Raw genomic sequence first — 26,444 nt, 5'->3', positions numbered from 1 at the left:
TAATGAGAAAGTCTATAATAATACATGGATAATTTGAGCCACGAGTCTATAGGCATTGGTGGTAATAACTTGATAGAACCATACTATGTGATAAACTTGCGATGAAATTCTATTCCAATTGCACTACAAAGACTGTATTTCGAGGAGGAAAACCTTGACATAGGTACCTCAGAATCAACTTTGTAGATAAAGGACAAGTTAGCTTACGAATTCAATATAAAACGAGGAAGTCTATAATGACACATGGATAATTGAGCCATGTTCTAGGTATTGGTAGTAATAGGGTAGTTTCCTTCATCAAAGAAAACGGAAGGCATTCATTGCGATTCGTTACCCACCATTAGTGTATTCATAATATACAATTTATTTGGTTTCAGAAATACCGGTTTAGACGAATGGCAAGGGTCAATTTTATCCTCATTTGAAAAAGGCCAGATTGGCGCCCATGCAATGCCACTCCACGTGACGTCACAGGGACCTAGTTTCTATACGAGTAGATAGGAGTTTTACATCGTCTCAGATTACCAATGCATGCATGAGGCACAGACCTCAGGGAAACATGACTCAATAATCACCTATAACCAACTGGCTAAGGTCGGAAAGTTTTCTTCGTCTGATAGGGTATAAATAATCCTTATTTAAGCCAAGCGGTACCAGCTAGCAGGGTACTCGGCTACCTGCTAGCATCCTGCGTCGTATCAGCGCTCAAAGCCTCGCCCCAAGGTCACCTCACACGGCGGCAGCGGGAACCAGAACGACGTCACACGGAGATTTCCCGGCATTCATACTTAGCCGTCGCTTTTTCGCGTGCTTGAAAATTTTCACTTTTCATTTTATCGCTAAAAATAGATATCGTCATTAAAAAATCCAAAAGCATGAAATACGTACTCCAGGAGTAATAAAATTTCGATTGAGGCAATAAAAAAATAATAGGAAACCACCCTGTTACACATGGATAATTGAGCCATATTCTAGGTATTAGTAGTAATTATGTGAGTGCACCATACGATGTGATAATCTTGCGATGATGATCTATTCCGATTCCGCCGCACAGGATTCAATGCGATGAGGAAAGTGCGCGCTGCTCATTCGACCGACGAGGGCAGTTTATCGCCAGTCCTCTCGGCGTCCACTCCGCCAATCAAAGCGTCCTCGTCGGACGAAATACAAAACACGAATCCGAACAGAGAGCTCTACAGCTTCCCTCGTCATAACGAGTGACTGACTCCTTTTCCCTCATCCGCTCCCATTTTCTTTTTACTTTATTTCTCTCTCTCTCCCTGCACGATCCGTAATACAGCCTCACATCGAATGAAAAAGCCTCGGCGGATCACTCGAGCGGGTACTCCCGGGAGGAACGAAAATAAAAAGTAACCTGATACCGCAGCGGCTAATCGGATGCCGCGGCACAAAGCGGTCGCGGCTCAGACGTGCATGTAATTCGCATTTGCAAACCTGGAAATCGCGAGTTGAAAACGCGATTGGGATCCCAGATCGATCTGAGGAAGAGAAAATCGTTTCGTTTTGACGTCTATTCCTCGTTTAAGCGAATCCACGGCGGCTGTCAATTTTGAGTTTTAGTTCGGAGCAGTCGTGGTAATGATCGCTCCGACTAAGAGAATGGATTGCTCGACTCCCGTTTGACGTGGGGAGCATAAATGAATCCTTCGGCCGCACGAATAAAACCATTCGTGGCCGCAATTTTGAATTTAACTACCAGTTCATGCCTCTAAAAGTTTGTATGGACTCACTCACGTAAATTTAAGGAGGGGGATGTATCAAATATCATGCATCAATCTCTATTTAAACACGACAGTCATTAAAATCAGCTTTTCTGAATTGTGGAGCGTGGTAGCCTAGAATAGGGTGGTTTCCTATTATTTTTTTATTGCCTAAATCGAAAGAAAGAAGCGTGAAATACGTACCTACTCCTGGAGTACGGATTTCACGCTTTTAGATTTTTAAATGACGATATCTATTTTTTGCGATTAAATGAAAAGTGAAAATTTTCAAGCGCGCGAAAATGCGACGGCTAAGTATGAATGCTGGGTACATCCCGTGTGACGTCAGTCTTGTTCCCGCTGTCGCAAAGTGAGGTGACCTTGGGGCGCTGAGATGCAGGCTGCTAGCAGGTAGCGCTTGGCTTAAATAAGGATTATTAATACCTTATCAAACGAAGGAAACTTACCGACCATAGGCAGTTTTAATAGGCGATTATTAAGACATGTTTCCCTGAGCTCTGTGCCTCATGCATGCATTGGTAATCTCAGACGATGTAAAAATCCTATCTACTCAAGAATTGCCATGAGAAAAATTCCCCTGGACCGGGAATCGAACCACGGACCTTTGGCTTTCCGGGCCACTGCACAGACCGCTACGCTATCCAGGTTCTTTAATTCTCATGGCAATTATACCGAGGCTCATGGTACTAGGTGTTAGGCCCTCGCGGTCCATCAAGGATGGCAACGCGAGGGAGAAAGGACTTCCAAGAAGCCACAACCGGTTGAGAGCCTCAAATCTGCGCTAAAGCCGCGCAAAGCGGTAATTTAACATCTTTTATATAGGTATCTTATCAGTTGGTGGGGGGAGGAGTAAATTCTCATCTCTTCATAATCCCTTGAAAAAGCGACCAGCATCGGTCGGGAAACGTTGGGGTCACCCAAAGAATTGACGCGGCGACATAGCCCTAAAGTTTTTAATCATAATGAGGAGCACCCGCGAAATTTTTAACGAAGAATTATCTTGTATGATGTTGGGCACGATATGGTGGAAGTTTTTAATATTATTAAAATAAGACATTGCAATATTTCCACTGAGTTTTATTATTACACAACGCTTTTCGTCGTTACAAACGACACTTGTCACACTCGATAATGTTGTTTGTAACGACGAAGTCTTTTTTTGTGTTTGAAGGCTAAACAGTAAGAGTAATTATTTCGGATTGTAATGGAGAAAAACTGAAAAAAATGAAGACTGAACTTAGCAAACAGGAGCCGACACGTCAGAAATAGGCTGTTCTCTTCATAATGTGAGTGTGAGTGAAGACCAAACAATATATTTTTGTTCCACTAAAGGTGGCCAGTTACGAATAAAAAATTGGAGCGATTCTAAATTTTACGTCGGAGAAACGTTTTGTTGATAGTATCAAGGATAAACACGGGTTCAATGGATTCATTTTGAAGTTCCAAGAGATAAAATTTATGACGATATGAATACGCACATTCCGTTCGATGAATTATTTTTCTAACGAAACGGCGCTCGAATATACCCAGAACTTCCAATCAACTGATTATACGATCGTATCTCTACTCTGATGAGATATATTGCGCTGCTATTGTTCTAGTTAGTTACGTCACGTTCCTCTGTACTAGACACACGGGCCAGGCATAAGCCCACCAGTAATCCGTCTATTCTCTCACCCAATCTATTCAGCATGGGCATCACGGAGACCCTGGGATTCGTCCCCGTAATTGGTTACGGGCGGGAGCTTTAAGGCCTTCTTGCCATGTGATCGCAGTGAGAATGCATCATCGAAGTCCGGTGACCGTTAATTCTCATGATTGCGCAGGATAAGTCATCGATGATGCCATGGCTATGCGTTGCCTCTATACCAGATTTATATTTTCCCGGAATACTCCCAAGCCTCCGAAAAATAGGCAAACAGGAATCAATCTGTTTGCACACTGAGCAAGGTCACAGACGCTACGCGAGAATTTCGTGTGCATTATCTCTCATCATTATAGAGCAGTTCAGCGGTTCCTAACCTTTTTTCCTCCCGTACCCCTCTACATGTATGTAACTAATATTGTACCTCCAAAAATGCAACGTGCACATTTCATTACATAATGTCACTACGGGTAGGTGACACTTTTAGTAATAAATAATTGTATAAAAAGAAAATTTGTTTTAAATACCGCATAAATATGTACCTGGACATATTTACTGGTTGAGAGATACATGATTCCAGGCGTCCGCATTACCGATTATTTTCGGCGTAACCCCGACTTGTTCATCGCGTACCCCTTGGAACGCGTACCACCGGTCGGGAACCACGGTTGTAAATCGTATACTCTGCTGATTATTAATGTTTTTCGGCTAAATTTATTTATTTTTTAAACATTAATCCTCTTTCTATTGAATGTTCAATTAAATAATGGATAGGGTGTTAGGGCGTATTTTTTTAATCTAAAAATGAGTTAGAAAATATCATTATTTGCATGGAATGTGCATATTCATACCGTTTAATGCTAATATTGATGCGCAAATGCATATGAACCTAATTACGAGTTCATCCATGGCATTGATTCCAAAGTGTCACTCCAAATAAAAATTGTGCATCGCCATAATTTTTTTCTCTCGTTATCTGCCGGTGCTGGTTGCATAGAAGTCACTTCTAAAAGACGCAAAAAATATACTTTATAAAAAATACTCATGAAACGTTCCCGGGGACAGCGTTTTGGTTTATACAATTAAATAAGCTTAGGTGGAACTAGGGTGATTCAAATACTGTATCCATGCAAAAAAATTGTGGCATTAAGTTTACTTAAACTAATTGATGCATTTGTTATTTTTTTAAGCTCAAATCATACGTAGGGCTACATATGAAGCAAATATAAGCTAGAAAAGTTATTTCTCCCACCCAATTTTCTCACGCCTATCCCCATATAATATCGTAATTTGTATTTTAAATTTTCAGTAAATCCATTTTTCAAATCAAAGCGTCTCTTTTAAGGAAAATCAAAATGTGGAAGGAGCGGAATGATCAATTGATGTTTGAATTTCATCTCAGTCCATTGTTTTCACTTCCGTCAGTATTTTGAATGTAAGCATAACCTGTGTGAAGAGGAGTTTCATCGATTAATAATTTTTGGGATATTTGTCTGCCTCAACTCCGTTCCCGTCAGTGAAAAAGCCTTTGAATCCCTGGAGGATATTCTAATTAGCTCAATATGAATAATTATTGCTCCGCAGATTTCAAATCACTCTGAAAATCTTTCTACTGACGCTTATTGTTTCAATCTACTCAATTTTTGTGAATATCTTGGCAATTTTGGAAAATAAAATGATGGCTTAGTACGAATCTTTTATATTCAGCGTTAAATAAATTAATGCAGAATTTTGGGAGGAGAAATCTGAACTAATTCGCGATTCATAGCGATAAAGCCATTTCCCAATCTCATTATGGGCGTTTATATTTGAAGTGTAATGGAATAATAATACAGTCTTATTTGATCTTAAATTTATGGTGCTAAATTCAAATATTGGCAGCAGGAAACACAAAATATTCAGCCCTCGACCATAAAATCCCTAGTTATTAACCGATTCTCAACGGATAACTTTTAAAATGTGTGTTTTTACGTAAAGAACGATGCTGCAAAACCCTATTGACTTAGATGAAATACTTTGGAAATTATTATCAACCATATTCACAAAAAAAAACTAAATTCAAATATTGGCAGCAGGAAATACAGAATTATGCTGACCGAAACACGTAGAAGCTTGCGTACTTATTGGCATTTAGTATCACTTTAAGTGAATGGATTGTAGAGTTTAGAACAGAGGGCTTGTGGTTTGGTTCATGCAGTAAAGCCGCAGGTGTAGTTATAGCTAATCAATACCCAAAGCCGTTTCTAGACTTTTTCAAAATTTTTGGTCTCAAATTACGAGGTGAGAATAACAGGCGCCTGCAATTATGAACCGCTGGTTGTGATTAGATGCACTGACTCTGAGCTATTTTTACAAACATTTAAAATGGCATTTTAATACTTTGCTGTGAACTGGTTTCAATCTATTCCTCTCGTATTATCGTGCCCAAACTGAATCCTTATTAAAAGAAGGAATAAGGGGTAGCATTCCAACTGATTTTTTAGCATTGTAGTCCAATTTTATCGGATATACAGGCTATATTTTTCGCCATATTTTCCACGTTATTATACTCGGAGATTATACTTTGGAGAAAATTTGTAATTTAACATTTGATTTTTTAATGAAAAGCTTCACCCAAGTAAAAGCTGGATATACATCGTTTTAAGGTTAGACCTATAGTAACGGGCACGAACCACTGGCGTATTCTTCATCCACGTTGCATTCATACTAGAACCCTAAACGTCCCGGAGCAAAGAATAAATTTTGCCCACCGTCGAGACAGAAAGTTTTCACCGAATATTTGTTAATGTCTTGACCATTCACAGAGAGTGTACCATGTTTTAAGTTGTGGCCAAGAAATTCAAAGCTATCGTTTCTAAGATATTAGCTCTGTCGTCTGAACTATGACATTGTAAAGCATCATAGAGGTCTCTGTCTGTCTCTAATTATTAGAAGGGAAATATTCCACAAAATCACAGGAAAGAAATTTAAACTCTTATAGTTTTAAAACACGTAATAGTTTCCATTAAAATGAGTTTTACCTCTTTTTGTTTATTTCTGACTAAATTCAGTCAAATTTGCCGATGTCACATTCGTAGAACCTTTATTGGTGAAAGTTTCCTTTCAACAACTTTTTTTTTCGATAATACCTTCTAAATTCCAGGACGTTGGTCGGAGTGTTTTAAATATTAATAATTAAATACCCTTTCTCTCGGTCAAAGTTTCGGTAAAAATAAACCGTTGTCAGGACTTCTGAATTTTTTTTATTTTTCTCCTTATTTCAATAATGGGATTAACTAAACTTGCATTAGTACAAACAATTTTCCGAAAGGAACAAGTTAGACCAGTGGTGGCCAGCTAAATGATCTTTCGGGCCACATGGAAAATGAATCATACTTCCGCGGACCACATGGTTAACCTTTGAAAACATGAAGGTACGAAAAATATATTTTAATACATTGATTTCTTCTACTTTAGAACTGTGTTGAATCTCGCAGGCAGGAAAATGTTCAAGGTGGGCCATGGGTTGGCCGTCCTTATGTAAGACCATGGTACTACCTTTTTCACTCTTTCCTTGTTTACCATAGAGGTTACCACAGAGGACGACAATGACTCGGTTTTTCGATCTTTCGACGCCGAAGTGGACATGGCTGACGAGCCGAACAGCGCCGCCGAACGCGACGTGAACGGCGCCTTCGTGATCCAGAATCCGGGATGCAGCATCCCGCGCTATCCCACCTTCTCGGACGCCGTGCTGCCGTACCTGGAAACGGGCAAGCCGCCCGTGGACTGCGTCGACAAGTATCGCAGCAAGGATGGGCCCAAGCTGGAGGGGCCTCCCATCGTGTCCAACGCGACGCACGTGTTCGTGCCCAAGCCGTACCATGGACATTCGTGCTGCTACAGCACCATCGTCAGGCACGTGGTCAGCGACAAACATTGGGCGGACAACACTTACAAGTACGTACTAAAATCATAATCTTCCATCACACTAGCTGATTTTATATGAAATAAACTCATCTCTATACAAGACACAGTCTCAGGCGTTACTTTGTGGAATTGCTTCATTATAGATTAAATAAAATAACTTTGTTTTATTCCACACTTTATTTTAAATAGCACGACCCGGGTTTCAGTATCTAATGATAGCATGATAGCATTAGATGCTGAAACCCGGGTCGTGCTATTTAAAATAAAGTGTGGAATAAAACAAAGCTATTTTATTTAATCTATAAACTCATCTCTCTCTCACCTAACAATAAATCATTTTGTGATAGAAACTGTCAAAAAAACTCATCGCATTTATTCCGCAGTTTGGACGGCGACTGCGAGAAATTCCCGTCCGATGGGTCCGTTTTACACGTCACCGAAGAACGGCAAGAGTTCACCAAGGTACGGTGCAAGGTCTCTCGAGATGGCAAGAGCGCGGAATTCGAGGACATCCACGCGGTGCCGCTTCACAAGAAGGACGTCGAACAGCGGGTTGCCAGTAAAAGTGCCGCACTCACCCCGTAAGTGAAATGTCTCAATTTAACACAGCCTTCTAGATTGCATTCTCAGCACTACTCCCTCACCGGGTCGTAGTTATTATATGGAAATCCAGAGGACTCTGCAATTTTAAGTATCCACTCCGCCATCTCACGGATTAATTCAGAATTATTAAGACCGTCTCAAGGAAGTAAGTTCACTGTCTCGGCGAAAAGCGTCGCTGCAGCCATCACACATTTCTTATCGTAGTACAAAGACGACGGTGGGGTTCTTGCACTTATCGGTGTACTTACCTACTCTTGGTGAAGAATAAATATCTTCAGTCGTTACGATACTTTTCCATTCAATAAACTGACGATAAAATAACTTCCAAGTAACGCGTTATTTTCTTTTCAGCGCGCTTTATTCGCATGTTTTATACACAAAAAGAAAGATATCACGTAATCGCAGCGAAGGTTAATGCTCTGTCTACTTGATAAAGCAATAAAATGCAGAATTTTGACCATAAAGCAGTATTATGGAATAAAGTTAAGCATGATGGGAGATTTTTTTAATGGACTTCGTGGGTAATCCGGCAAAAAAAGACGATATATTTTCATACTCTCCACCGTAGCTTAAACATTATTCATAAAAGTGCAATATTGGATACTATTTTACAATCATCAAAACCAATCAAAAGATTTACTCTTCCACTAAGAGATGCTCCTTGAGGGTTTTTATAATGAAAAATTAGATGTCTAATTTGAATTCTTAGAATATGGAAAGTGGAGGTAATATTTTAACAACTTAGTAAACTTTCAAATTCCGTAGTTATGTGAGTGCATCATGAAGCCGCAGCCGTTGATAGAGCAGTTCACAGAATTCAAGTCATGACATTGATACTTGTATTCAGAAGGGTTTTAACCTTACAAGAGGTCGCGCTGCGATAACAGCCATTCACTGCGTATCGTCTATTATTGGAACAGCTAGTGAACTGCTATCAAAATATTTTGCGTTCTACGTCAGGACATTCGCTCATGTTTGTTTTTCAACTCGTAGGCAAAGAATTTCTCGAAAGGTGCTTCATTGAATTGGAAATTACTATGACCATTCCGCCACTAATTGAATTCCAATATCATAGATTATGTATGATAATGAATTTAATGACTATTGTAAGAACAACTTTCTGGTCAGATGATATCACTGTCAGTGTTGTTAGTGGGCGTTACGTTGAAGACAGTATGAAGGTAATTGTCTGTTTGACCCTTTCAAAGTCAGAGCTTCTTCTGGAAGAAGTTAAATTTCAAGACTTTTCATTAGAAAAATATGAAAATTTTCTGCTCATTCATACTTATTGTGGCAGCTACATATTTCGACATTTAAATTTACAGCACAAAAGAACACGTAGCGTAGTTTAAATATTTCCTTAATAGAAGTGAAAATGTATACGTTTTTTATGTTTTCGTAGAACCAGGATTGGGATATAATGAGTTCAGTGAGCAAAGAAATTGCTATCTAAAAGCCATTCCTCACCGAAAGAAAGGCCTACCTTGTTTACATAACGTTTCTCTATTATTTTCCACAGAGAAGAGCGGGATAACCGGATGAATCTTTTGATTCTTGGGCTAGATGCGTCATCGAGACAGAACTTCCACCGACAAATGCCTCAAACGAGGGAATTTTTGGAGGAACTGGGAGCCGTGGAACTCGTCGGATATAACAAGGTTTTTATTTTTTAGCCTAAATAACATGATTCTTGTTTCTTCTGATGTTCTTCTAAGCCCATTAAGGGGTTTTCTACATCATCATATGCCTTAGAAGGGAAATGCTTTTTTATTAATCAAATATATACGAAAATACGGGGTAAAATATCAGAAAAAGTAAGTCTACAGATTTTAATAGCTATGAATTCAATGAAACAGCTATTTTATATCTATTTACGGCTTATAATTAAAAATAGAGCGAGATAATCAATTCTAATTGACACTAAGGGATTCTTTGTTATTAGAATTTCAAGGGGTAGGTAGCAGTGGCGGATCCAGGTTAGGGACAAGGGGGTGGGCAAGTGGGGATCGTAAAAACATAACCATTCTATCTAGTGTAAATTGGATACCCAAGGGTGGGGCCAAAGCCCCCTTAGTCCCCCCTCCATAGATCCGCCACTGTAAGGTACTTATTTCACAGGATAAATATTCTAACAGAAGGTTTTGAAACAATTTTTTATTCTAGCTAAAATCAAATTCAAACCTTTATGCAGGCAGCGACGCTCTTCTAGTAACTTCGGTTGCCTATATAAGCTATAAACAAGGAAAAGAGAGATTGTGCCAAGATTTTCAACTATGGGAAAAGGGAGGAAATTAAATTCAAAAATAGAAAGTCAACAGCTGGTATTACTTTTCAATGGTTATGCTCACCTCCTAGGTAGTCTGACCCCAAAATATAAAGCCGCGTTTCGGGGTAAAAACTAAGCAATGTTTATTCCAAAAAAAATGTAAATTGACGAGGTAATATCATGAAATGACTTGGTTCTAAGGGGACTTAAAATTTATACCACTCACGCTGCCGAGAGCAATTTGAGAAAATCACAAAAGTCAACGGGCAAAATTAATTTCCTCCAAAAGAGCCCCGAAATGATTTACGACGTGAGGACTAATGAGCGCGATTATGAATAAAATCCCCATCGCCTCGGCCAATTAGACACGAAATTGTTTCTCTTTTTTTCCCTCTCCGTTTACGCCCCAACCACACCCAATACACTCTCTCCTCACTCACCGTAAGGGGTGGCCCTCACCCTGATCACGCGGCGCCTCGGACATTCCTCGATAAACAGCCGATCCATATACCCTAATAGCGATCCTCGCCCGCACGCCATTTCCGCCGCCTCGCTTATCTGGACGGCTGGATGGAATTTCCACTCTGCAGGCCATGACGTGCCTGGTTAATCGCCTCGGCGACGGAAGCCGCTATCGCCCACACAGCCCACGCGACCCCGCTTCAACCTTAATTTTTTGGCCCTAAAAACGAGACGGATTCGGAGCTCGCTCGCCAATACTTTTTATAGCTGCTTATTGCGATAGAATTTGAATAATATAGATATCATTATCTCGTTCCTTCGCCTACTTCTCGGACAATGTACTGATTGATATATGCTATACAAATACATATCATACCTAAACGGGGGTCTTCCGTCATATATCGGTATGATTCGTCTACCAATACTTTTAAGCTGCTAACTGTGATGAAATTTGATTAATAAAGATACCCGTACCTCGATCTTTCCCCTACTTCTCGAACAATGCGTTCCAATATACCAATATATGACGTAAGATCCAAGTATCTAGATTGCAAGGCCTTACATTTTTCCAGCGTATCAGGTGTACCTACTTCTCGAACAATGCGTTCCAATGTAATGATGTATGAGGTAAGATCTACTGCTCTATAATTTAAGGTCTTACATATTTCCGACGTATCTACATCCACATAATACCCCGCAAGTCGCCTAAAACCGCGTGGTTGGGGGTGTTAGGACACCGGCCTTTCACATGTAAAAAAGGAAAGGAAATGACGACAAGCATTTATTAAAATCATTTATTGTTCGAGGAAAAACAAATTCCCATACCTATCCGCATAGCAGCAGCATAACATCTCTCTAACATTTATCGCTTCTGTCTGACCTAGAAATATAGAGGGGCTCTAAGATGATGTTCCCCGTGTCGCTCCTAAGGATATCTATTCTCCATTGTTGAAGCAATCTAATTGTAAGCCTAGTTCGCAGCCTCCGAGTCTCCAGCGGCTAACAGCCCAATAAGGTGGTTTCCTATTATTTTTTTATTGCCTAAATCGAAAGATTATTACTCCTGGAGTACGTATTTCACGCTTTTAGATTTTTAATCGACGATATCTATTTTTGCGATTAAATGAAAAGTGAAAATTATCAAGCGCGCGAAAACGCGACGGCTAAGTATGAATGCCGGGAAAAAACTCCGTTTGACGTCGTTCTGCTTCCCGCTGCTGCAAGTGAGGTGACCTTGGGGCGAGGCTCTGCGCTGATACGACGCAGGATGCTAGCAGGTAGCTGAGTACCATGCTAGCTGGTAGCGCTTGGCTTAAATAAGGATTATTAATGCCTTATCAAACGAAGATAACTTTCCGACCTTAGCCAGTTTTAATAGGTGATTACTAAGACATGTTTTCCTGAGCTCTGTGCCTCATGCATGCATTGGTAACCTCAGACGATGTAAAACTCCTATCCTCTCGTGTAGAAACTAGGTCCCTGTGACGTCACGTGGAGTGGAATCGCATTGGCGCCTATCTGGCCTTTTTCAAATGAGGTTAAAATTGACCCTTGCCATTCGTCTAAACTGGTATTTCTAAAACCAAATAATTTGTATATTATGAATACACTAATGGTGGGTAACGAATCGCAATGAATGCCTTTCGTTTTCTTTGATGAAGGAAACTACCCTATTCGCTTATCAGGTGTACTTCTCGATCAATGTGTTCCAATGTACTGATATATGAGGTAAGATATACTAATCTATGATGTAAGGTCTTCCATTTTTCCGGCGTCTCAGGTGCAGAAAGGATTCTCAGGTTCTCCACAGGGCAATTGGCTGCATGCCCAAGAAATGCCCAATTTATTATTTGATATTTACTTTTGAGCTAGCATAATGCATATTTCATACCACATATATAATTCGCAGAAAGGATTTCTGGGTTCTCCGCCGGATAATTGGCTGCATATCTCCCGATGTATCGAAGAACGACTTGTTCTTCATCCTCAGGTGCTTCGGAATATCCCCTAGAAGTCGTATTTCGAAACGTTGGGAGGCATGCAGCCAATTACCTGGTGGAGAACACCGAGAATCATTTCCGCAGGTGATATAGGCTGTGCGAATACTGGTATAACTTATGCATTACGCTAGTTGAAACTTTTCAAACGTTCACGAAATAAATTGGGCATTGCTTGATTTTTTAAAGAGAAGATATGACGCACGAGGAATTTATCGGGGAAACTGTACTAAAATGTACCCAAAGTGAATTTTTATAACACCACCCGCTTTTGAATATTCCCATTTTCTCAAGAGTGAAATTTAAAGCCATTTATATGAGAAAGCACGTGCCATATATCATGCACATTAAAGCGAAATCTTCGACGCAAACCGCGCTTAGTATAAATTTCCCAGCATAAATTTCTTCTCGTGTCCGCTCTGGAGATTTGGCCATACGAAGCCACCCGCAGAGATCCTCAGGGATCGCCTCCGCCGCCTCTCAAGGATTCGCGGTCGACACCCTTTCCTCATTTCCCCGGCTAACGAGGGAACACGCATTAACGCCTTTCCCTCCCTCTCCCTCCCGTCTTCATTCCCTCTAATTATGTCTGCACATCGCCCGAAGGGAACCGCGGGCAGGGCGGGTGCGGTGATGGTACGGGAGGGAAGCATTAGGACACCAGCCACCCTACAGCAGGGAGAGAGGATGAGGAGTGAAAAGCCCTAAAAAGCGGAGACGGATCATAACGAGCCCTCTTATGCCTCCCTCGGGCGCCACCCACCGCCTCTGCCGCTGCTGCTATACAGCGTCGAAAGGTGCGAGGAAGAAGTTCCCTCTCCAACAAGTCGCCTCGCAGGTCGTGCTTCATTTTTTTTCTCTTTTTAGGAGCAGACGACCGAATAAGTGCTGGTGTAATGTGCGCCATTTTGCAAAGTGGAAGGCAGATTTTAAAGTGAAGGAATCTTGTGACTGATAGAATTCTGGGCACGGTGATCAGTGTGTTTTGTATATTATTCTATACTATTTGCCTAGATAATTACATCTCTTTTCAACACATAGTGGAAATCAAATGCACTACTGAATATCTAGTCGATCTCGTTTGTTTTCTTTACCTAATTTCTGTAGCTAACTAAGTATGGTCATACATATCATAGCTTATCTACTTTTCACTAAGAGTAGACGACTTAATAATTGCTGGTGTAATGTATGCCATTTTGCAAAGCGGAAGGTAGAGTTTAAGTGATGATATCTAACGGCTGAATCGATTCTGGACACACTGGTTTTGAATATTTTCCTCTCTTCGCTTAGATAAATACATCTATTCTACTATCATAGGGCTATGACATCTATCTTAGCATCTTATCTTAGCCTGTGAAGTTAGTGCTTGAATCTTATCACAATAATCCGAGCATCCGACGAATCCTAGCTTCTTCAGGGCTAATACCAGCTAAAGTTGGCAATGGTAACATGGAGCTTTTATTATTATATGCCCGCTCAGTTATCCCGCCATTGGAGCAAAGCGAAAGGTGCTACAAACATATAAAACTAACACAAATTATTAAAGGAATAAAAAATGTTGATGCATATATAATGACCATAACCCCAAAAGCCAAGTTCTACATAGTTACGCAACTGAAATTTAGTCTTTGTTCTCGCCGGACAGGTGGCGGACAACACCTTCCCGAACATCGTGCCTCTGATGACGGGACTGTCGGAAAAAGAACTGAAGCTCAAGTGTTGGAAGCGGGCTTACGATCCTCTGGACGACTGTCCGTGGCTGTGGCATCGTTTCGAGGAGCGCGGCTACCGCACGGCGCTCGTCGAGGACGCCCCGAACATCGGAATCTTCAACTTCGAGAGACTGGGCTTCCGGAAGCAGCCCTCCGACTACTACCTGAGGCCCTTTATCATGGCCATCGAGCGGAGAATGGGACACTTCAACTATCCCAGCGTCCTGCTCTGCTTAGGTCCCAGGCTGGGACTGCAGGTAAACGGTGACACATGACCGAAATTAATACTTCTTCCTATGTATACTACTTGTCAAAAGTTTTCGATCACCTCACATCATAAAACACATCGTGAAAACTAAATAGACCAATAAAATATATATTAATATCGTAAAAAATAAATAGGTGTATTTAGTTTTTACGATGTGTTCGTACATTGAAATAAAGATCTAGTTTTGTGCATAGGTGATCAATAACTTTTGACCGGTAGTGTATAGTGTAGGTACTAGCTATTTTGATCGAGCAGTTCCGTTGGTATGATTTCATGGTCATTAAAATACATAATTTATAGTTAATTTTTCCTTTGATATATTTTCTTTGCACCCTTTTATGATCTTAGGAACTCTACACTCTTCTTCGATCTTTCTCTTTCAACCTTTGGATATAACTGTTGAATATTCTATCTATCATTCATTTTGTGCAATATATTCGTGTATCTGGTCCATATATTGCATTATATTAGAACCATCACCAATACTTCACCAAATGTAAAATTGGACATTGCAATATTTCCCCTGAGTTGTTTTGAAACTACGCGTTTCGCTGTTACAAAAAACGTTATCAGGCGTGTTTGTAACAACGAAATACGTAGTGTCAAAATAATATCCAGTGGAAATATTGCAATTTCCTATTTTACTAATAATAAGAACTTCCAATACATCGTGCCTCACATCATACATGATAATACTTCACCAAATTTGAGGCTCGAATATTTATTTAACAATTATGTTGAAAGCATCTAGTTAGCCATAGTGATATTTTCAGCAAAAAAGTGGGCATACATGAAAAGGGTTTTGTTTTAGGTGATAGAAGGATGTGCAATGTTATACATGTAAAAAAATTAAGGGAGGGCGGAAATGAGATACATCTATACCACTGAAAAGCTTAAGTCGATAGATTGAAATAAAAGGTAGTTGCACTTTTCGATTATTATTCTATGCGTACGACGCGTTTTGGCTCACAGAGCCACATTCCGGTGTCTTGTACTAAATAAATGAATAGGTACAAACATCATCGTACGTATTAAATAATTGTGGAAAAGTGCAACTATCTCTTATTTCAGTTTATCGACTAAAGTTTTTCCGCTATCATACCTGAATCGATTGAACTAATTAAGTCGATAAAACTCGAGCATCGGGAAAATTTCGAGAAACAACTGACAGTTGCCATAAAACATTAAGATATTCAGAAAAATGCGAAAATATGTCAACAGAAATATTGCTTTTAAAAAAGTCTAAAATTGTTTTTTTTAAATTCGTATTCTCATTGTGCAGAGGTTTCGGCACAAGTAGACATTGGACCACAGTTTGTAGGAAGGGTTCGATATTTTGGAGGAGCGAAGAATTGGAAGTTTGAGAAGGATGATGACGAAGAAGGGACGGTATGAAGGACGAGGAGAGGGAGCTTTAAGATCAGATAAGAGCAGGCGTGAAGAAGGTGATCGAAACAGATTATTGAGGGAAAGGCGATGCTGCTGAAAGGCGTGATGGAAGGGTGGATTCTGGGAAAATGGGGAGAGAGGGAGAATGGAATGGGCATTATGAATTTCATCTGAGGCAGCCAGGCGTAGGGTATCCCTCTCTGAGGAATAACTGAAAAGGGCCGACTGAATAATAATGGCACAAATTATCGCTGGTTCAGCTTGAATTCAAACGTATTTATTTTAGTACGTATAGAAGAGTCATTTCGACTTTACATAACACACAGAAAGTAGGAAATTAAGAAGAGATGATAATATTTCGGCATACATTCAGCACATAAAAAATTATTTCATGATCTTCAAGTATCGCAATCGTCAGGAGATTATTCACTTTTAATCGAGAAGATAACGAGTTTTCCTCTTCGATTCATAATGTGCATCATTTTCACTGAGTTGAAAGGAAAACTTCATTGCAGAATGGAGTGCTTCGATAATATGGGGATTTTTGATTATGTTGACTGAAACTGTTTGATTCCACAGATTGACCTACTTAAACGGATATTGTTTACGGATATTTTTACAAAAAATATTCAGCATTCAAACTTACAATTGTCGGAATGATTGACGTAGTAATGCGTCACCATCCATAATTCAATCTATGATTACGTGTGTAACTTTGGGGGTATGTGAGCATATCATAAATAAGTACATACATGGAATCGGAAAAAGATGAGATGGCATTTAATGTACAGGGTAATCATAAAAGAATGGTGCGGTTTCAGTGACTCATAGGGAAATAACAGGGATAGGGTGGCATTTATTTTTCTAGAGGCTGCCCGATCCTAGCTTGAGTGTCTTGAGGAGGACACTTCAAGTGCAGCACTAATGTCAAGTATCTAAGTATCCCCCCTTACTTTAAATGAGTGAAACACGCCTGTGGCTTAGTTAGGGGTGAGCTCTACCCTAACCAATCGAAACCACCCTCATGGTTTAATCACAGGGTGAGCCATGAGGAAGTTTATTTAGTGATATTTATTTTTTGTTGGCATTAGTAAATAGAATATTGCAAGCCTATGTGGTTCCACACGGAAAAAATATCACCTAAAATGACGAATTTTAAATACAAGATTATCATAAAAGAGCTCATCATCAAAGGTTATCATAAAAGGTTCGGGTTTGAAAATGGTTTACATGAAAACAGAATTACTTACGGTTTATGTTTTTTTTTTCGAATTTCTCATTTCATACATTTTTATTTACACAATTGGTAAATTTCAATATGTGCGCCCTTAGTCACTGTACAAGAGAGAAACTCAGCGTCGAAATTAGCCTACTCCTAACGAGAAAAAATGATGCAGTTTCAGTAACTCATAGGAAGATAATTGGTAAAGGGTGGCATAGATTTTTCTAGAGGGTTCCCGATCCCTGCTTAAGTGTCTTGAGGAGGACACTTCAAGTGCAGCACTAATGTCAAGTATCTAAGTATCCCCCCCTTACTTTAAATGTGTGAAACACGCCTGTGGCTTAGTTAGGGGTGAGCTCTACCCTAACCAATCGAAACGACCCTCATGGTTTAATCACTGGGTGAGTCATGAGGAAGTTTATTTAGTGATGTTTATTTTTTGTTGGCATTAGTAAATAGAATGTTGCAATCCTATGTGGTTCCATACGGAAAAAATATCACCTAAGATGACGAATTTTAAATACAAGATTATCACAAAAGAGCTCATCATCAAAGGTTATCACAATAAGTTCGGGTTTGAAAATGGTTTACATGAAAACAGAATTACTTACGGTTTATGTTTTTTATTTTCGAATTTCTCATTTCATACATAATTATTTACATGATTGGTACATTTCAATATGTGCGCCCTTAGTCACTGTACAAGAGAGAAACTCAGCGTCGACATTAGCCTACTCCTAACGAGAAAGAATGATGCAGTTTCAGTGACTCATAGGAAGAAAATTGGTAAAGGGTGGCATAGATTTTTCTAGAGGCTTCCCGGTCCCTGCTTGAGTGCCTTGAGGAGAGCACTTCAAGTGCAACACTCCGTCCGTCGGATAGGACGTTAAGCCGTGGTCTCCTTGGCGGCTTTCGTTAGGAGTAGGCCACTGTCAACGCCGGATTTATCTCTTGTCGAGCAAATAGGGGCGCTTGTATTGAAATTTATTGATTATGCAAAAAAATTTAAAAAAACATCTACAAGTATTTCTATTTGCATGTAAACCATGCTCAAAACAGCACTATTCTTTCAAACCCTCCCTGTATAAAACAGATTGTGTCCACGTTTAGCCTCAACAGGCAGAATAAAGAATAAAAAAAACAAAAAAGGTTAAAGACATAAAACCTCCTCTCTCCGCACCCGAACCATGTTAAAAAGCGTAGATTGCCGTAATTGGTTCCAATAAACAAGCGACGGCCACGTTCGCACCATGCGGAACACTTTCCGTGTCCATTCTTTCGGAGAACATTCCCGCGAGGATCGTGAATGGAGTGTACAACGACCGAGGACTATAGTTCCCGTTGTGTTCCAATTACCTCGAACGAAACGAATCTCCGCTCGCCTCCCACCCCGCTTTTAGGAGGAAATGAAACCCTCACCTGACAGGAATGCCTTCGAAAATCACCGGAACGTCAATATCCAACACCTTACGTCCCTAACTGGGGCGATTGAAACCATCAATGTCGGCTTTAAAGAAATTTCTAATCGATTGATTCTATTTTGGAAACGCTAAGTGAGAAGGGGACATCATGGAGAAAAAAACGTCCTTGGCCTCAAAAAAGAACTGGCCGGTATCGAGAGAAGACGAGCTCCGCAGCAAATGGCAGTACTAATCGATTTGCTCAGATGGGAAGCGATATTCTCTGCATTCTAAATAGGAAGATATGCAGCCGGTAGGTCCACGGTGCCAAAGGCCTCTATATTGAGAAAATGAAAGCGTAAACTAAGAATAAACTAGTACCCGCTTTGAGTCGAGTCGTTGTTATAGAGAAAATGAGGCTGGAAATACTTCATTAAAGTATTCCGTATTTGGCGAGGAATAAAACAGCTAAGAAGACAAATAGTTAACGATTAAGTTGCTTCTACCTCATACTAATGCATGTTTCGTTGAAAAACATTATTTTTGTTTGAAAAAATGCCGTAGATTGATACCAACGAGCCTCTATCAGTCTGTTGAGGTATTATCTTCAATTAAAAAATCTCGTATGGAATTATTTCTGCGTCTTGATTTTATTGCCAGCAAACGCTTCACCTCGCTCGTGCAACCTTCATGTGAATACAATTTTTATATCTTAGGTATTCTATTAAAATTAAATTTGATCTTAACGACATCACTACAGGAAATAATGCTACTTTAGATCTATACTATATACTATTTCCACTTTTACTATAATACTCCTAATATTGAGAAAAATCTAAAATGAAAAGCCTATTATCATATTTAAGTAATTAAGGGTGACCAGCGAAAGATTCAACCAAAGCCGAAAAGTAGGTATATTCTGATAAAAAAACGATAAGCGGTTTCCGGGTGTGCTTTTATTGGCTCACATCAATTGAAACTCAGTTGTTCTTTCAAGAAAGTAAGAGTACAGTGCATGAAATCACATGTCCTAAATTGAATCACTTATAAAATTTAAAGTAAATCAAATGAAAGTTTTAAATAATGATTATTATTCAACAGTTGTTACGGAGTAATTTTTATTACCGCTCCTATAAATTCCCACTTTATAGCTAAGTAGGTCGTACGTTTCCTATGCAAGAAACAAAAGTTCGAAATTGAGACATGCTTTTAATTTTTTAACTCGATATTTCACATAATTTCCTAGGTGTGGACTCATTGTATCAATATTGTTACTTGTAAGTAATTCAGGGAAATGCTAAAATTAACCTGGATGAATAATTAGAACGTTTTCTATCACAAATCATTTTTTAATGGTTTCTCAGTATTCATGACGCTGTTAATGAAAGAAAGGTTGGATGCCGTTTTTAATCTCCCTGAGAGTGCGCGGAGCTAAGCGTTCTGCCTGAGTGTACATATAGAAAAAGTAGATATATATGAATATCGAAAATCAATAAACTCATAAAGTAGAAGATTTTTCACTCACATGATGCTCCTGAGGAGCTTTGTTAAAATTTAAGCAGGAACTTGGAGATTCGAGAAAAAAATATATTTTTCGCACTTAATCTCTATAATGGGAAGTGAAAAGCAAATTCTACTCACCCTTGAGAGCTAACTTCCACTGCCCTGACTTTTCCAAGTGGTATGAGCCTGAAAAGATATGTTTGTTCATCAGTAAAATTTAAACAATCATCTTTAGTTTAAGTTAATGGACTCAACATAATCAAGTGTAAAAAAACTTTGTAATTCCATATAATTTACTACTGTACGACCTAGGTTTCCACATAGCATGTCATCATCTGCAGGAGATGTTGAGCCTTGTGTTGTGGTACTTAATAGAGTACCTATTCTATACAATATTACCTTCACTGCGTTACTGGCGCACCAGAAGATGGCGTTTCACGTCGAAGCCTAGATCGTGCAGTATTTAATTTTCGTGGAATTATAAAGTTTTTTTTTTAATTCCTTTATGGTAAATTCATCTTTAGAGTTGAATTTTCGTTCGCGGAAAGTACCAACGTCTTTCAATGCAATAACCACTGAAATCGGCAGAATTCAGCGACCTACATTAGAATAAAATGATATCTCTAATTGATTCCGATTTCCTTTCCTTCCTACTCCATGTACCCTCGTGCGTTGAATTTAGATGGTAATTGAATTAAATGGGGAGGGGCTGCAATAGCTTTCGCGGCGCCTGGCGGGTATGCAATAGCTAACACAGTGGTCCTGTGGATTTCGCGCGGACGTGAATCGCATTAGTAAAGTGTAGTAGAACGCAAAATGCGTTCGCATTGCATGGTGAATTGGAAAAATACTAATTCTCTCAAAGAAAAATCTAGTTTGTGATTGCATTTTTAATGTTTTTTAAGTTGGTGCTAATATTTATCAATTCAACTAATCCAGGCGTGATACAGCGGAAGTTCGACATATTGAAACAATAGGTAGTGGCACTTTTCAACGACTATTTTAATGCGTACAACGCAATCTGGTGAGCTCTTCGAGTCGAAGCGCGTCATACGCATTAAAATATTTGTGGAAAAGAACAACCATTTTTTATTTCAACTAATATTTATATTCAATGTATATCATACACTCAAAGACTAACTAGCGATCCAATCAATGATACTCCTTTAGAACTACAAATGATTAAGATTGAAATTTGATTTAAATCACTCCTGTCGATATCACTAAATAGATATCTTTAAAATCAAATTCCAAGGAGAAGGTTTTGGCTATTAGAATTGAACTATCCAGATAAACCTGTGCGCCGAATTTAAGCCTGGTAAATTAGAGGAAGCTGAATTGCCACTAAATAATTGAAGAAGAAGCTTTTCTTTGTAAAAAGGAAAGCTTGATGAGAGGAACACTTCCTTCTGGAAACAGGAGATACGAATCCAAAAAAAATCGATGTGGATTTCGCCATCTGCACAATTCACCCATCTAGACTGGGGCTTAATTGAGCTTTGCGGAGCTCACTGGGCAGGAGAAAGCGTAAAACCTCAAATCCCTTGAGATTCTATCTGCAATCTTTGAAATGCCGGTCTAGCGTTCCGTACATTCACCAGCACTCACCTTTACCACCATATATGATGCAATTGTTCTCTCCTGATAGAAAATTTTGAGCATAATTTGCTTTGGTAATTTTTTAAGAAATCATGGAACTATTCCGGTAGACAATTAATGAATCAAATATTAGCGTTACCTTAAGTATTAAGAGGCATATAAGAGTCTTTCTGAAAATTGGATCGTATATGAATGCTTAGCTTACACCAAGTTTACTGGATACTGAAACTTATTCCGTAAACTAACGCTGGTGTTTGATTTTTTATGCAAGCATAAAATTCCTAAATTAATCGGGACCTTTTTTAAATAATTCAAAAAGGAAAGACATGTAAATACGAGGAGAAAGAATGAATTTGAATACATTTTTTTCGATTCAGCCACGCCTTAAAGTTTTTTTTCATAACGTCCTCATCGTTGATTAGATTCTTTGAGTGTAGGTTTTCAACAATTTTATGCAAAATTTTTGGTCAACGTTTCTGCAGATTTGGATATGAAGGAATAAGCATACATTTTTTCGATACATAAAGGCATGAAAAGTTTTTTAAGTGTTATTTTTATACCAAAATTCCCACCTTCTTTTTAATTAATGCACAATTGAATTATTTTTATTTTTTATTTTATTATTGTAAAAATCATTGTAACAACTTTTCGTGTCTCTGTGTATCAAATTAATGTAATAATATTAATTCATTGCCGTGAAGAAGATATAAAAATCTATCGAAAAGTTGGCCAAATATTTAGAATTCAATTCTAGTAGACGTACACAACAACACTCTAATCAACGCTAAAAAATTGAGAGCAAGAGGAAGAAAAATAAAACTCAATTTAAAGTTTTGATTGTGATTCACTGCTTTACAGGTCGTATTTGACTTCATCTCCAAATACTGCGAGGCCTTCCACGATTCAGAGCATCCATACTTCGCTTTCTCCTGGAGCACCACCATGACGCACGACGGCCTGGCGCTGGTCCGGGAGGCCGACCCGATCATAGCCCGGGAGCTGAGGCGCAGCATTCCCCCCAAAGTCCGCGACCGAACCGCCCTGCTCTTCATCAGCGACCACGGCGTCCGCACCGGAGAGTTCCGCGAGACCCCGCAAGGCGCCCAGGAGGAGAGGCTACCGTTCGCATTCCTAGCCCTCCCACCAAAGTTCCGCCAAAAGTTCCCACGAGCCTTCGACAACTTGCAGAACAACGGAGCGAAAAGACTGACCACGCCGTTTGACCTCCACCTCACCCTGGTCGACCTCCTTGACCCGAAATCGTCACTCTCGCCGGCGATGCTGAAGAAGCGCACCAGAGAGATTGAGGTCTCGTCTCCGCTACCCAGGGGGATGAGTCTGTTCCTACCGGTTCCCGAGACGAGAAAGTGTCAGGACGCGGGGATAACCGACCACTGGTGTACGTGCCTGACCGGGAAGGCCGCCCAGGATTGGGAAGAGGGTGGAACTGGATCGGGCCTGACCGGCGAGGAAGCGGAGGGAGCCGGCAAGGCCCTGGTGGACCTCATCAACGGAATCCTGAAGCGGAAACCGGAGGATGCGAAACTCTGTGCTCATTTGAGTCTGGACGAGGTGCTGGAAGCCAAGTCTAACGGTGACGAGGGGAGCGGGGTTATCGTCAGGGTGAGGACTTCACCGGGAGGTGCCGTGTTCGAAGGAACCCTCAAGAGAAAGTCAAAGTGGAAGGACACCACCCTCGCGTGGGCGCTGGGTGATTCGGGAGAGGAGAACGTGGGGATAAGTCGGCTGAATCTTTACGGGAACCAGAGCGCCTGCATCGAAGATTATCACCTCAAGCTGTTCTGCTACTGCAAAAGCCAACTGACCACGGAGGGATATGGTTCGAGTAGAACGACATAGCGACCTGATTTCTGAAGTGCTTTGAAGGTTATAAGTTCCTAGGGTCATGACTGGATTGATTGCCACTGGTTTTACAGTGCTACTGGCGTCCTGATCCTTTTTCAAATCCTTAAATAATGTGCCTCATTGAAGAGTAAGGGCTTCCAGAATTCCAGGTCTTTAATGGTCTCTCTGCACGTGGAAGCAAAAGGTTGTTTTAAGTTCTGTGCCAAATGAGCCTAAATAGAGAATCGACCTTATGACCTGCAAGCAGCGATTGCTAAATCTTCACTCCCAAGGAATCAAGAATGACGCTTTTACAGACGTCATAGCGCAGAGATGATTATGCTTGTCCTTGAAAAAGTAACTGCGTGAATTAAAGGAGCAAGAATATAATCTTTTGATGTTATTGAGCCATTTTCAAACAACCTTAGATGGCTATGTGGATTCATATCATTCCCGCTGATATGCTAACTTTTATCTATGGAATTTCCGTCCTTTTGTCAAAGAATGCTTCTTGGAGACTGCTCCTTTGTCATCCAAAGGCAGAAGACAGAGATTGAGAGTTAAAAGTTGAACTCTAAAAAAAGTTACCAAAATTATATTTTGTAAAAAGAACTTTCTTATGCGTTAATTTTATTTCATGAAATCACCCGAATTAATATTGTCCAACACGATACAGCAATTCCATAGTACATTATAGTAGAATATAGCAACATATTTTTTGACACTTTCGAAAGTTATCTGGTGCATTACTCGTCGTAAATTATTTATAGCATATCCACCCATGAAAATTTTTGGTTTAACGAAAGCATAAAAAACACCCACAAGCTAACAATAGATGTTCCAAAGGAAATTGCATCAATAAATATTCCGATTCTTTTTCAATTACATATAGGTCTGGGTAGCCCGGGTAACGGATCTCGGTAACGTTTATGCCCGGTATTTAATGAAGCTGGCTTGTAATAAGAACAATAAGCATATCATTTTTAATAAATCGGGCATGTGCCCAAATAAGAAGTCAACAAGGCTTATCCTTCTCCACTCTTTTCCTTGTAAGATTTGGATTGCTGATTTTTTTTGGAGTTTTTTACCTCGTAATAATACCATAAAAATAGAATCATTCTCAGATAAATATGGGAATATACTGAGATAAGGAATCAAGCCAGTCACGGTTGTTACCATGGCGCTAAAGATAAATATTCTCACAGTTAGGCTATTAAGTAATTCATAGCTGATACGAATGGATCGATTATTATTCATCGTGTGCTCTGTAAAGATGCTAAGAAACCTGAAACGTATATCTTTTATTCCTTTAATGTAAGTCAAATAATTTCATGCATTTAAGCCTGGCTAATTCTTAAATTACTATAAATAATAGTTCATTTAACTTTCGTATCACCAATCAAGAAAACAAAAGGTTTATTAATTCATATCAGGTAGCATGCAAGTATAGGAAACTCAAGAGTTAAATTATTTTATGAGAAACGTAAAAGCCCATATTTCACCTGCAATAGAAGCCATGATGGAAACTAATGATCTAACTCCGAACCGCAGAGAGTCATCGAGTATTTAAAATACTAATCATTCAAAAAATTAGCGCTAGCAAAACCCTTTCGAATAAAATAGAGAAATTAATTTTAAATTTAGGGTCAAAATCGAGTTCCAACCTTAGAAAAAGGAAGGATAGGGGCCGATTTCCAGACATTATTTGTCGATTCAGCAATACAAAAAACTAACATGAGCACATAACTGACTATAATACAACACTTTCTGCTAAAAAAAATTCCTTAGCGTACAATAAAGTAGCCACCAAGAATGGATTTGCCAAGCACCAAACGGCTTAACATGATTGGAAATGGTATGGAAAGAAAACTGGAGACTAGCTCGATCAAACGGTCATTTTCTTTTTACCTCGCTACCACCGTACTCCCAACTGGCTAAGCTTTAATCGGCGCCTCATCGATCAAGAGAACTGCGACCGGAATACAGCCGTCCATCAAAAGGGTAACTCGAGGGAGAATATGTCAAAGGTATATCACGGGAGAGGGGCGAGGAAATGGCACTCAAAGGCGACCTCATAAGGAAGTAGCGTGTGAAAAGTGGAACGCAGGCTGAACATCTTGATATTAGAAATCCCCTCTCCAGATAAAGGTTTCTTGAAGGAAATAGAAGGCGTCTTCGATTTTTTCTTGCTGTGTCTCTTTGCTTTCTCGATCGCCACACGTGATCTAGCAATGAGACAATATTAAGTAGAACGGGAGGTTTGAGTTTTTTTTTCTCCTTGTCGAGTCAGCAATTTCCTCCTCAAATTATAGGACCAATTGTAGAGATGTGCGTGCATTGGGTACATTAGAATACCACAAGGCAGTCGGGGAAAATTTATTCCAGGTAACAGCTTGCTGTATACGTAGGGACCGTTATTTTAGCTGTCAGCCATGGCCGTTTGTGAATTTGTACCAGGATATTTGATTATAGTTTGCTCAGAAATTTTGTTTTTCCCCTCGTTAACGTCGATGTTTCCTTACTCCATGACGTGTGTTTTTCTCAACAATGTTCATGATACCTATATACAGAGGCGGATCTACGCGAAGGGCCTATAGCCCATTGGGTGGAAACAGTTACTAGGTAAAATCGAAGTATTTGATATATTAGATAATACTATTTGATTTATTTGATGGTATATATTCAGGATCCATCAAGGGGGCTATGGCCCATTGGGTGGAAACACACACTGGGTAAAATCGAAGAATTTGGAGTTATCACTTTGCACAAAAGTGTTAGGTTATGTTTTCCTGCATATTTACCTTCTTTAACGAATTGAAATACAAATTAGCTCTAAACTTAGGGTCTATTTTATATACTTTTGGCATATTACAATCCAGAGG

The 26,444-nt window shown here is 39.6% G+C and overlaps 1 protein-coding gene across 2 annotated transcripts in view; it reads left to right on the top strand.

Moving 5' to 3' along the window:
- Positions 1 to 24,174, top strand: part of LOC124156216 — a 61,626-nt gene extending 37,452 nt beyond the window's left edge. For both annotated transcript variants that reach the window (XM_046530613.1, XM_046530612.1), the window contains exons 3-7: positions 6,954 to 7,326; positions 7,680 to 7,877; positions 9,419 to 9,557; positions 14,270 to 14,593; positions 22,576 to 24,174. In XM_046530613.1, coding sequence (XP_046386569.1) covers positions 6,954 to 7,326; positions 7,680 to 7,877; positions 9,419 to 9,557; positions 14,270 to 14,593; positions 22,576 to 23,577 — 2,036 coding nt within the window. In that variant the 3' untranslated portion in view covers positions 23,578 to 24,174. The remainder of the gene's footprint in view (positions 1 to 6,953; positions 7,327 to 7,679; positions 7,878 to 9,418; positions 9,558 to 14,269; positions 14,594 to 22,575) is intronic.
- Positions 24,175 to 26,444: the final 2,270 nt, after the last annotated feature.

Source organism: Ischnura elegans, chromosome 3, assembly GCF_921293095.1.
Source record: "Ischnura elegans chromosome 3, ioIscEleg1.1, whole genome shotgun sequence".
Lineage (NCBI taxonomy): Eukaryota > Metazoa > Arthropoda > Insecta > Odonata > Coenagrionidae > Ischnura > Ischnura elegans.
Note: the sequence above shows the minus strand (reverse complement) of the source record. Positions and strands in the feature narration are given on the sequence as shown.